General features: G+C 35.6%; 1 protein-coding gene across 1 annotated transcript; it reads right to left on the bottom strand.

Annotated features, from left to right (window-relative positions):
• Window positions 1-8,932: 8,932 nt before the first annotated feature.
• Window positions 8,933-12,376, bottom strand: LOC137742314 (beta-glucosidase 13-like). Its single transcript, XM_068482155.1, has 13 exons — window positions 12,172-12,376; window positions 11,909-11,978; window positions 11,676-11,734; window positions 11,463-11,538; window positions 11,252-11,329; window positions 11,008-11,095; window positions 10,651-10,906; window positions 10,369-10,484; window positions 10,060-10,277; window positions 9,934-9,965; window positions 9,737-9,839; window positions 9,458-9,566; window positions 8,933-9,372 (listed from the first exon to the last, which is right to left on the bottom strand). The coding sequence occupies exons 1-13, from the start codon at window positions 12,349-12,351 to the stop codon at window positions 9,144-9,146; spliced, it is 1,614 nt and encodes a 537-aa protein (XP_068338256.1). The 5' UTR covers window positions 12,352-12,376; the 3' UTR covers window positions 8,933-9,143.
• Window positions 12,377-13,856: the final 1,480 nt, after the last annotated feature.

Genomic DNA, 13,856 nt, shown 5'->3' with positions numbered 1-13,856 from the left:
GTATAATTTTTTTAATCATGAATGTACCCATTCTTAAATATATCAATTTGTTACATGTGAAATGTATTATTTTTTTTAATATTGGAGCCATTTTTTAATGTAAAATCCATTCATTTTTTTTCCTAATCCATTTTCTAAACTTATATGGGTACACTATATTTCATTTGATTTGATAATATATCCGTGTCAAGTTTAATTGAAGAAATTTAATAATGTTACTAAGCCTAGTATCTTTTTTTTATTTTTTTATTTTTTATTTTTTATTTTTTATTTTTTATTTTTTATTTTTTAAGTGTTGAAAATATGTACCCTTGTTTATATATACATATAATGCAGTGGAGAGTATAATCTATCCTTTAATATTTCAAATCCCACTAATTATGGATTTTATTTAAAATCTAATTAATATAAACAACTACTAACACACCGCGACCCGAAATGTCCACTTGGACTCCGAATCGAGCTATGTTGGCCAACACTTGGAGGGTGAAGACTCCATAAAGTGTAGTGATGTGGAAAATATAATTAAATTTAAACCTAAAAGTGCCTAAATGTAAGAGTGCGCTAGTGAGCGGGAATGAACCCATTTCACGTGATGTCAGAGCATAAGTAAAGTACAATAAAGTAGGATGAAAATTATACCGTTGGGTGTAACAATGTTTGAATGTTTGAATTTAGAGAAACGGACGGCGGATTCGGAATTAGCTCATTGAAATATGTTAAGAAGGGTCCCGGGTAATTTTTGTAAAAAGTCAATGAAAGGTCAACGATCAACTCTAAAAAAAGTCAACCGAGACACCCCGATGGTCAACCACGTTAGAACTTTGGAGTTTCACTAAATGGGTGTCAAAAAGGGACTCAGGCGTCGAAATTAGGGTTTTCGAGAATTTTCCAGAAAGTCAATACAAATAATATTCCCTGAAATATTCCTTAGAATATTCTTTATTTTTGGAATTGGGCTAGGCCGGAACAGTGACCCAAAGGTTTGGGCTTAAGACTTGGGCCGGGTTTTGGGCTACGTTTGGGCTTCGGCCTTCTTCTTTCTTTTTTTTTTATTTATTTATTTTTTCTTCTCCAACCGGTTGCCACTGCAACCGTCGGATTATGGAAATCCCGCCTAAGAACAAAACGAGATCCAAATAGCTTGATTTCTCAAGTATTTTTCACACTCTTGCTATCAAAATGAAGATAAACGAGTTTAGTTTAGGATTATACCTTCCCCTCAAGTCACATGTGGCCGAAGTTGGCCTGAAAAGGTCTGCAACTCACGACATACATCATCGGAAAATCGGGGAAGAGTATCTCTGCGTTCAAATGTCACCCAAAATCCTTAAGAGCACTAGAAACGTAAGGTAAAACATGATCCACGAAGATTTGGGTGGTTTTTTGAACCTAATCACATGGAAAATTTTCGAGGTTCTCACCGGGAAACATAGAGGTCATAGTCTGGGTTTGTGTGGGCAACTCGAGATCTGGGTATGCAACTTCACGACTAAGAGATGATGTGGCTTTGGGTTTATGGTCGTTATGCTCGTTGGAGATGATGGTGGATGATGGACCTCGCCGGAGCAACGCCGTGTGTGGGGGTCTTGGGTTTCTCTGCATTTGCAGAGAGAGAGAAAGAGATAGAAAAAGAGACAGAGAACGGGAAAGGATGAGAGAAGGAGAGAGTTTGAGGGAAGAGAGGGACAAAATGAGGTGGCAGCGTGGGATAGGTCCGAGAAGACTGACAAGGAACACGAGTGTAAGGGAAGGAGTGGGGTGTGGGCCCTAAATGGCTCACAAAACAATACAAAATATCTTCTAAAATGAAATTACCAACTTGACCTTGGTATTCAATGTTTCGTAAAATTTTAACCGTAACTCCAATCCCGATTCCGCTTGCGCCTACACGTTCGTACTGTCGAGGACTTTGAGGGTACGCTAAAGTAGTAGCTTGTACACGTCCGAAAAAGACGGTCAACGAAATTAACAATCTCTATTGTAGGGGCATTTTCGTGAATTCACACTTTTAAAATTAATAAAATCGTATAATTAGGGACGGGTTGTCACAACTACAAATTTCAATTTTTCCTTCTTTACACTTTTAATCCAATTGGGACCGTATGTGCATGCATGCATGGAAGGGACCAGAAATGCTAAAGTATTTCAATGAATGTTATAATTTGATAAAAACCTTCAACAATATTTTGCCATTGATTATCTTCTTGCCAAATGTTTTCTACAATATGTTAAAACCAAGCAGCACCCAGTTATTGAACTCCCAATGAAGTACATATATGCGCATGAATGCTTTCATATCACCTTACGAATAACTAATATTTTTAACTTTTCATGTTCAGTTTAGAAGTTGTAGAATTGAATTACCAATAAGGTTTTCCAAATTTTAAATGGCAACCTGAATATTAAATTTTTTTTCCATTCCCATGGATTGCTTCAATCCGTGAAACTAGCACAATCTGGACAACGGGTATAGCAATTGGTAGAAACTGAGATTTTTAATCACGTTCAGATTACTAATGAGCACAGTGCTCGTGGTTGATTGCAATTTACCATAGACATCAACCGTGGTAGATGAGCTTTTTCTTCTAGTATTCTAAGTTTAGATCGGTGTATGTTTTTACATATTTATCGTATAAATTTTGTGCTCTATTGATTGAAAATAATTTTCTCTTGATTGTTTTACTATTTTATTCAGAACACTTATTTATGAGACGGATTTGCATAAAAATGGAGGTGTCTCAAAGCAGTCATGCAATTGAATGTACAAAAGATACAAGGCATGGTGGCCTGTTGGGGCGTCCGTTTCATATACGCTTCTCTTCTTATTTGGCGGGGTAATGCTATACATGAACCATTTCTAATTATGGCACTGCTAGCATACAAGTTGAGTCATACTAGCGTAACAAAGTATGAAATTACGAATATTGTATAATTAACCAAAAAAAAAAAAAATGTCGAGACAACTACAAACTAAGGAATAAATTTTCATCGACTCGTTTCTGATATATATATTGAGTTAAAAGTAGTGTTTATCATAAGTGACTCTATAAGACCTAATACTTAAAAATCTAAAACACCCAAATAATAAAATAAATCTAAAATACTAATATTTTTCAACACTCCCATCAAACTCAGGGTGATAACGACATAAGTTTGACAACAAGCAAATGCGAATGCCTACTTTGTTAGGCGGATATGGAGGTAGGCATATTCTATTTGGCGCTCTTCAACATATTTTGTTAGGTGAACATATACTTTGCAGCATCTTCAAGCAGGCATATTCATGCAGATAGATGTTGAGAGTAGAGAAATGAAACATATGAATGTTTTCTGCCACTAAACAAACAAGATCTCATATCACAAGTACATCAATAAACGAGCATAAATCAAATGTATCATGACATATACAACGTTGGAAACTCTAACAACAATTACTAAAGCGTCATCAATCCAAGCAGTTAAGTAATTGTGATAAACAGTTGCAATAGACTCTATACCCAACAACATCAATCCTTCTCACGTCACCCTTATAGACCCCAATAACAACAAATACTTTTTTTTATCATCAAAACATTTACTGTTTTTTTTTCTTTTTTTTTCCTTTTTTCTTCCTAATTTACTGTTTTTTTTTCTTCCTTTTTCCTACTGTTTTTTTTTCTTTTTCTTTTTGGGAACCAGTGGAATGGACTTTATGGGGGTACAACTAGAATATAATATTGGGTACAAATGAGGTGCGTCAGCATGCCTGGTGGCTGTGACAATGCAAAATCGAAATCATGCCAGGAGGATCCTTGCTAGATCCTTTTTGTGAGGATCTTGGGATCCTCCAATCACATCCATTCATCATACATCGTGCGGTCAGAAATCATTGTAAATTTTTTTTATTTAAAATGAATATAAATAGTACCTGACAAAAACTGGCTGCACGATGTACAATGAACGGATATGATTGGAGGATCCGTCAAGGATCCTCTCTCAAATTCATGGGTTCATCATATCACGACACATATGTGAGTTTGATCAGAAAAAATGACTACAGTGGTTCAATGTGATCTCGTTTCGTGGCCTAGAAACAAGCAGTAATGGTACTTGGGTTCGTCAGAAACTGGTTGCTATTTGGGTTTCTGGTTGCAGCGATAACATGCAGATGGATTTGCATTAGCAATATCTAGGTAGCGCGACATGGACTACGACAAATATAGTGGGCATTGAGCAGTGCAACCCTAAGTCAGTGGGAACGGTGGGTGAAACATGTTGGAATCCCACATCGGCGTGGGTGAAAAGAAAATGGGAGTTTAAATATGATTGCCCCACTCTAATTAATATCGAGACTTTTTGTGATAAAACCCCACACATGATGGATTGGGCAAGTGGGAAAGTTGGGACAGTATCGGTGTTGATAGAGTGAGGTGGCCACTGATCCAAAAATCCAACATGGTATCAGAGCCAAGGTTCGGGCCCCGTGCAAGCCAATGAGCTTGTCCCCAAGAAGGAAACAAGCCATGATTCTTAACATAGAATGAAGGAAACAAAACCAGGATTCCTAACATAGAGCTGGCCTCTGAGTTCTATTGAAAACAAGTTTGAACTCTTAACATAGAGCCGACCTCTGAGTTTCAATTGCTTATGTGTGGATCTCCACGTGTGAACAACTAAATGAGGTTACACGTGAGGGAGAGTGATGGAATCCCCCATCGGTGGGTGAAAAGAATAATGGGGATTTAAATATGATTGCCCCACTTTAACTAATATCGAGGCTTTTTGTTATAAAACCTCACACCTGACAAATTGGGATGGTGGTAAAATTGGGGATAATATCGGTGTTGTTAGAATAGAGCCTCATGGGCTTGTCGATCCAAAAATCCAACAATACCCTAGAAAACCTAATACTTGAATTATGTAAAATACCCAAGCAATAAAATATACCTAAAATTAGTGCTAATATTTTCCAACAATGTTTTCTCTAACCACTCAGGACTCGAACAACTTTAATATTATGACTAACTACATTTTACACCCTACAAGTTTAAGGTGATTTGCAAACTTAACCATGATGTTTCAATCTTCTCATATTGCACCATGATGTTTTCAAATCGTATTAAATTTACACCTTTTGTTTCTTTGAACATCTAATCCTTTATTTAATTGATGAGTTTTTTTTTTTTTTTTGCCCCTCACAAGTCACAATCCTAACCCATTAGAGACAATAACAATCTTGATGTGACTCCATTTTTCATGTCAGTAACTCATCAACTTTACTAAAAAAATAAAAGAAGGGAAAGAGAGGGAATCAGATTCTTTGCATGCACTTCACACATGGAGTAATAGTACTGACATTCACGTTGAAGAAAAAACTGTGGTGGCTAGTGATTTAGGGGTTGTAAATATGTGGTGATCCATATCGGTAGTGCGAGGTTTAAAGTTTGCTGGAAGAGGGAAGACTTTAGTTGGCAACGGATTTTTCAATCTAAGGGCATCTAAGTCTTTGGGCACACTAGATTTGGCTAGATTTATAATTATCTGAAAATGCTAGGAAAAATGCCAATATAGATGGCTTCAAAGAGGTTAGTTTTTAAAACCAATTAAAGTATTGGAGTGTATGAGAAATGACACAACATGAGGAGGAGATAGAAGTTCCTTCCCAAAAAAAAAAGAAAAAAAAGCTTAGAGAGAGGGTTGCTGGCGCTCTTTCTAGTATTATCACTGCACAATACATGGGTACTAACTGGTCAGTACCCATTTTAACTGACCATTTATGTGGCCTATTTTAAGGCATCTGTCACTTTCACGACCTTTGCTAACTTTACAACCAAATGCAAACCAATGCTTTATACCAAATACAAAACAGAACTCTTCTTCTTCGATATCTGCAAGTCTTCAATGTTATGGCTATGGTTTCTTCTTCATCGCGTCTTCTCTCCTCCATCTTCCATCCTCCACTGACCCCATCCCCGCCCAGTCCCTCTTCCAACAGTGGATTCCACCGTTGCAGTGACAACCAAATGCAAACCAATGCTTTATACCAAATACGAAACAGAACTCTTCTTCTTCGATATCTGCAAGTCTTCAATGTTATGGCTATGGTTTCTTCTTCATCGCGTCTTCTCTCCTCCATCTTCCCTCCTCCACTGACCCCATCCCCGCCCAGTCCCTCTTCCAACAGTGGATTCCACCGTTGCAGTGAGATAGACGGCGACGAAATCTGTAGCTATGTGGGTTTGAGGTACGTAGATGCCGCCGACTTGCAGCGGCAAGGATTACGAATCGTCGATGGTAAAGGACTCGACGTCATCTTGGCAAGTGAGATCGAACTTGGCATGGCTGTCGAGGACAAGGTTGGTGAAATGAAGTTTATGACTTGTATCTTGAAGATGATTGCGGAGCCGACGAGGTCATGGTGGGTGGCTATGAGGATCTTCGCAGACTTGTTGGAAATGAAGAAGACTAGTGTTTGATCACGCGTTTAAAGCATGGATATGTGTTTAGTTACAGAAATGACAAAAGCACTCGGATTGACAAATGTTAAAAAATTTTTAGGCCACACGAATGATCAGTGAAATATGTACTGACGTATTTTCCTTATTCACTTGCTAAAAAGAGAACAATAATGTTATTAATTAGGCACACAAACTGACCATACATTTTGCAATCGTTAGACCTACATGTATTAGAGAATATATATTTTTTAATAACAAAAAAAAGATATTATTTACAAGAAGGGATGGGAAATCGTTCAACCTTGAATAAATGATGTAGGTAAACTTCCTTCTCGTTTGACTTCGACTATCTCTTGTCCGCGGTGCTACAGTCTTATTTTTCGAGTTAAAGAACGAGTAAATAAAAGCATGATTAAATTGATAGAATCTCACTTAGTACTACGATCTAGTGATATTCCTCTTCATTTGTAAGTGAAAGGTCTTAGGTTCATTTCTCGCCAAAGGTGAATTTAAACTACATTATTCCTAACACATTGTGATACTAAACTCACCTCTTCTTTCTTAATGTAAATGATATTGTTTGTTAAAAAAAAAAAAAAAAATTAATAGAATCCGGTTTTGTTCAGCTGACACCGTACTCTTCTTTCTTTTTCTCGCTGGTCCAACCAATGTTCACCCAAAGAAGTAGATCTTCTTCTGATGCAAAATCTTACATAGGCTCCGATAGTAACCCCATTTTCTTATCTGCACAGCCCTCAAAGTTCACCACAACCCATAAAAACGGAGACCAATTTGATCAATTTCACATATCTCTACCAATCCCAGCCACACAGTGACACAGACAAATCGACGAACACAATTCTACATCCATTTCGATCCCACCTATGATCGTGCGAGGCTGGGAGTCTCATTGCCAAAGAGTCCCCACTGTTTTCTCTTTTCTTTTCATTCAAATATAAATTTGTAATAAAAGAAATGTACTTATGAAAATCCATCAAAATCATAAACCAAGTCCACAAAAATCCTTAAAAATCCATACAGAAATCTCTAAAAATCCATATGGAATTTGTAGAAGCTCTCAAATCCTATCATTTTTTTTAAGCAAATGACATTATTTATAGGGGGAGGGGAGCAAATTTTCACAATGTGATTCAAATTAGTCTTTGACGAGAAATGAATCTACGAACTTTCACTTATAAATGAAGAGGATACCACTATATCGTACTAATAAATCTATTACTTTAAAGTGTTTTATTTATTTTATTTATTTTTTATTTTTTTTAAATCATCTAAAATCCTAAATTGACTACACCCCCCCTAAATTGGTTAAGGTGAATTTAATTACTATTTTTATGTAATAATAGTTTTCAGATAAAAGTAAATTAACGAATTAGTCATAATTAATTAGCTTTATGACTCAAACTTGACCATTGATAAGGGCTAATTTCATGGTAAAAAATTTGTGTCCAAATTATGAGAATTGTAGAATTCAGATTCCCATTGTATTAACAATCGCCTACAAGAATGGAGTTTTTCTCTCAACATTATGCAAATGAAAATACACACTAAGAGAAGCCTTTGAAATTTTCGTTTTTCCCTAGATATGCAGTTCTGACAAAAATGCAGGTTTGCCTGTTTTTAATACAAAAATTGGAAGGATTGATCGTGTAGAAAATTGTGAAAGTTTGACATTATAATTTTCAGTGTCTTAGCTTTCATGTCCAACTAGACTTGTGTCCAAATTCGTATGCAAAGTCGATTATCTATTAAAAATCATCCAAGAAAGAATGGTGTGATGTGTGTTATATCGTGAACCATTCTTGACGAATAGGCTATGGTGGGGTATTAAGGAGATAAGTTCTCCATGGACGTATCTACACGTAGAGCTCCGCGAATATGATAGAATATGCGTGTGGCAAAGCATTATCTTTAGTTGTCATTGATTAGAGTATTTATAGATGTCTTGAGAGCTCTTGTAGGGAAAGTAATCATAATTAAATTGGGAGACTATCTATGAGGAAATCTACTATAAGATATCCAATCTTCCTAGGATGACATTGCCTATTTCCTAATATATCCTAATTTGACTTGAATTAGGGTTATCAAACTTGGTTGGCAAGTAATATCTTCAGTGGGCTTAAGCCTAGTATGTCGGACTAAGAATGTAGGACTATGCTTCATGGGCTATGAGCATTTTGATCATTTTTGCTACCCAGGTGCCATGTGTCACGGTTTCAGAAAATTATGGTCCCCCACATTTCAAATGTTTTTCGATGACTCACTTGCATTTTTACAAAAAATTGATTCAAAAAAAAATTCCACTAGAAACGCTTTCAGCCATTTTAAACAGTTCAAAATGAACCCTTAGTATATTTTGGTTAAGGAATCACTAGCTAGTATAATGTGGCCTAAGGCCATTGATTATCTATGCCAACTTTTTGGTCAAAGCCCACTAAGGGTAAGTGTACAGTTTAATTGAACACTCAACATTCAAAAACATTTATTTTCATAAATAGTACATTACATTCATATGGAATTCAACTGCGGAAGAGGCACTAGCCATAATGGCAACACAAATATAGAGAGACACACACTAATAACATATACAACAAACTCATAACGAGTTGTTGCAACTTATTCCAAATCAGAAGGAGTGAAGCTGAAAAAACTAAAAGCAAGCCCCACAACATTCATCATTTGAAGTTACACTTGATAAAGAAAATCAGTGTCTCCAACATTATTGGCCAAAATATTTGAACTTCCTTTGCGCTTCTTGAGGAAATTTTTGAACCAATGGGTCGAAAGTTTTGGGTACCTTTGGAGCCCGTCAAAATCCACATAGTTAATACCAAATCGAACTGTGTAGCCTTCACTCCATTGAAAGTTGTCTAAAATTGCCCATGCAAAGTATCCTTTCACATTACTACCCTTCCTGCACCACAAAATAAATAAATAATGACTTGATATCACTGTAAAAATGCAATATAGTCCTAATTAGTATTTCAACAAGCACTTACTTGATTGCTGCTTGAAGGTAACAGAGGTGGCGATTGTAGTAGTCAGTCCTATTGGGATCATGGAGGGCTTCCTCTAGTGATAAGGTGGAATCATTGAACTCATCAACGCCTGCAATATAATTCATTACATATGTATTTAGTACTTTCTCTCAAAAAGAGAGATGTAGTTGGTTTTAAATTTAGATTTGGAATTACTCATCTGTATTTTACATCAATATATACATATATATGTCAAAAATTAAAAAGTGAAATTAAGTGAGGCTTAAAAGCGTCAATTACCATTCTCAGTAATGTAAATGATTGGATCACCATACTTATTCTTCGTGTAGAGTACAAAATCGTGAATTCCTTTTGGATAAACATATAACCAGTCTGAAGCAGCCTGTAATACCATTTGAAGATATTTGAGATGGTTAGGAATTGTATAAAATTAATCCTCCAAATACAAATAACTTAACCTGAAATTTGATGTGTACCTGAGGACCAATAGGAATGCCATCACGTTCAGCTGCCATAACATAAATGAATGCGATCAATATTAGAATGTAATAATTCTAAGATATTAAATAATTAGTCGATAAAAGGTTTTCATTTGTACTCACTCATTGTGATAACATGTGGATCGTATAAGTAACTTGCAGGTTTAGAATAATTCTTAGGTACATCAGTTGCATATAGAGCAGTATAATAGTTCAATCCAACAAAATCAAAGGACCCAGTTAACATCTTGGATTCTTCTTCCGTGAATTTTGGCAATCGTTCTCTAACAAGGTATTGCATGGTGTACGGGTAGTCACCTCTTGTAATTGGATCCATAAACCTACAAAGATGTGAAAATTCCAATAATCAACTTTATAAGTCATAAAAAAGAAACATAACCCACTTGATTTATAAATTAATAATACACTTGCCATCCAAACATAAAATCCATAGCTCGATTTGCAGCATCTATATCTTCCTTTGCATCTGAAGCAGGCTCAAACCAATGTGACAGTAGTGTTATTCCTATCACCCCATTTTGATATGCCTACAAAGAAAATTCAGAAAATGATTTGATGTAGTGCCATACAAACTCCAAACTGTTTACCTCGCTATACAAAAGGTTTCCTCTTGTGGTGGAACCTAATACTAGTCACTCGTGGAGATTTCAGACCAAAAAAAAAAAAGGGAACTAACTAGTTAATTCATTATACCTGAAATTTATCTTTGTACACTTTTACAGTAGCTGCATGAGCAAGGAGTTGGTAGTGTGTTACCAAATAGGGTTCAGTAGCCGAATCTCCACCAAGGCAGGTTGGGTCTTGCCAAGCAGAGCATCGTCCCGGTGCGTACATCCCGATTGTATATGCATGGTTACTGAAGGTGTATGGCTCATTCAACGTGATCCAGTGCTTCACCCGATCACCAAAAAGTGAAAAACAAAGTTCTGCGAAGTCTTTAAAGTCATCGCTGCGTGTCCAAATTTCAAAACATTTTTGTTAGATGTGGTACGTTTTATTTAATTAAGCAAATGACCAATATTACACTTAAGATAAAATTCGTTTACTTACACAATACGAGGGCTTAAGAAACCACCATAAGCATCTTCTAACGCTTGGGGAACATCCCAATGAAAGATTGTCACAAATGGCTGTATGCCTATATATAACATTATCAGAATGAAAAAAAAAAATTCAATACTTTGATTCAATATTGTTTTATGAGTGCACGGTATTAAAATTATATATTAATGGACGGGATGATATATGAGATTAGATGGGATGGATGATATGTGAGATTAAGTAGCTTTATCACCATTGCGAAGGAGTTCATTGATGAGATTGTCGTAGTATTCAATTCCTTTCCTGTTGACACCCCCACTTAGCGTGCCATCTAATAATTAGAACAAAATAGTCAAGTGAGTTAATATACCTATCTATATATCGAAATCGAATTAAGTAAAACAGGTTAATCGATGAAGTAATTGGTCCCAAATCAAGGATATGGAGGCGGATGTCAACATTACTTGGCAACAATCTGGACCATGAGATAGAGAACCTATAAGCATCCAACTTCATATCCTTCATAATTGCTACATCTTTCTGTAATGACAAGAAAGGCATACATAATTATAAGAAAGAAGCTAAAAATTAATTATGGATCTCATGTTCAATGTGCTCTTCAACTTCATAGTGGGAATTTAGGGTTTGGAGAATAATATTATTCCTTGATTGACAACCTTATAGAGGTGGTATTGATCAATGGCGACATCTCCATTGCTGTGATCATCGATTTTTTCTGTCATTAACCGTAGAAGATTTTATTATTTGGAGCATAAAGATGGTAGGACTCATAGAATGCGAACTATTATATATGTCCATGTAGTGCATGTATAGTCCATATGCATCGAAAATATACAGCATATACTGCATGCCCAAGGGTATTTGCTGATAATATGTAGAAGACTATAACCTGGATGGTCGTGGGTGAAGGTGTCCCATATGCTTGGTCCTCTACCATCAACGTTCCATGCACCTTCTACCTGAAATATGCATATGCGCATTTAAACTGAAGATGTCAATATTCATGCTTGGAATCAAACTGAAATGTGCATGTGCATATATATATATGCTATAGTTTTTTCTGACATTGAAATCAAATTAGACCTATGTGATTATATGAAACTCAAATTAATTAAAGGGTAATTAAATAGCTAAGCCCTAGCAGGGACTGGCCTGGTAAGCTGCTGTAGATCCACCAAAGACGAACCCTGGTTTTAGAGCATCAAACTTGGTCCTGTCAAGTGAGTTACAGACAATGGGTTTATCTGGCTTAGCAGCTTTGGTGTTTGTCAATGCAAAGCCATTGAGTAGCAAGACACACAAGAGCAAAGAGCCTAACTCATGCATTGCCATAGTTAACTGGAGGGGTTTTGGTGATCGAGATAGCTAGGTTGGTTCTTCCCTGCATATTGCATGGGGTTTATATAGAGGGCTACGTACCACGTCTAGACGTGAGAATAATTGATAAGCATTTATTTACTAAAATTTGATAAACACGTGCAGGCTTTAAAAAAGTGAAGACCACTGAAAAGTGCAAAGCAAAATATACTTTTGTAACAATAATAATTAAATATGAATACGGTTGGGATAATACATATTTATACAAAAAACTAAATATACTTTTGTAACAATAATAATTAAATATGAATACGTTTGCAATATTATATTTTTTTTTGTAAGTAAACAATTTCTCAAGCATGTATATAACGTAAAACTTTGGTGGATTGGTTATGGGAAATATATCAAGGAATGGAATTAGGTAAAGAGAAATATTTAAAAAAAAAAATTAAAAATTGAAAAGTGGAGAAACGCAGTTCAAGATACTGTAGGATATGACATTTTTTCATCCTTCGACTTTTTATCCAGTTGGGACCTCACTAGCAAGCAGTGGCGGTACGCACATGCATGGAATGGACCAGAAAAGTTAGAATCCGACCTCGCCGGATCTTCTTTATGAAAATAAAAGAGATTATATTTTCTTTTATGTAAAAGAGATTATATTTTTTTTTATATGTCAAAATTGACAGCACACAATCTATATGCTAAATCATGTAGAATTGACAAATCGATTAAAACTTACATCTGCTTTCAAATTTTCTTACATAACATTCTCCTTAGCATAGACATCTCCTTTGAAAATGCTCAAATTTAATAAATTATCATACAATTTATTTGACCAATACATAAATTAATACAATTTCAATATTTCAACGTGGTGTATGTGAGAATTGAAATTTCTTGATCTATTTTGAAAAATCAGCCCATATATGAGGTGTGGAAATGTAGTTTACTCAACATGATTAAAGATATGGATTGAGGATACTCTCCGGATCCTCTTTGTGAGGATTCCGGAAATTCTTAAATGGTGTCCGTTCATTATATATTGTACAGTCATAAATCATTTTAAATATTTTTATTTAAAATTAAACAGAAACAGTACCTTAAGAAAACTGACCGCACAATATACGATAGTACTCACACTAAGGGGTGAGAGAATGAGTTAAGCCTTACAATGAGCTTGCCATAATAATGTAGTTCAACTTCGTTTTTGGCGACAATCGAACCAAGGACCTCTCACTTACTGGTAAAGATGAATAGTATTAGATCGTAGTACTATGTGGCAGAGTAGAACTAACTTTAACTTTAAAAAAGAAAAATACATAGTTTCTCTTTCCTTTTTTGAAACTCTTCTGACTTCATCTTCCACAAGCCACCAGAATAAAGAAAACCCCAGCAAAACTCTCCTCCCTTGCTTTTAAATTCCTAAGGATATCATTATCCCTCGTAAACTTGGGTTTGTTAATTGGTAGCTATTGGAAGGCTATTAATTTATTCTCGGATCGCCGTTGCATATGTAA

Source organism: Pyrus communis, chromosome 8 (assembly GCF_963583255.1).
Source record: "Pyrus communis chromosome 8, drPyrComm1.1, whole genome shotgun sequence".
Lineage (NCBI taxonomy): Eukaryota > Viridiplantae > Streptophyta > Magnoliopsida > Rosales > Rosaceae > Pyrus > Pyrus communis.
The sequence above is the reverse complement of the archived record's forward strand: the minus strand, read 5'-3'. Positions and strand labels throughout refer to the sequence as shown.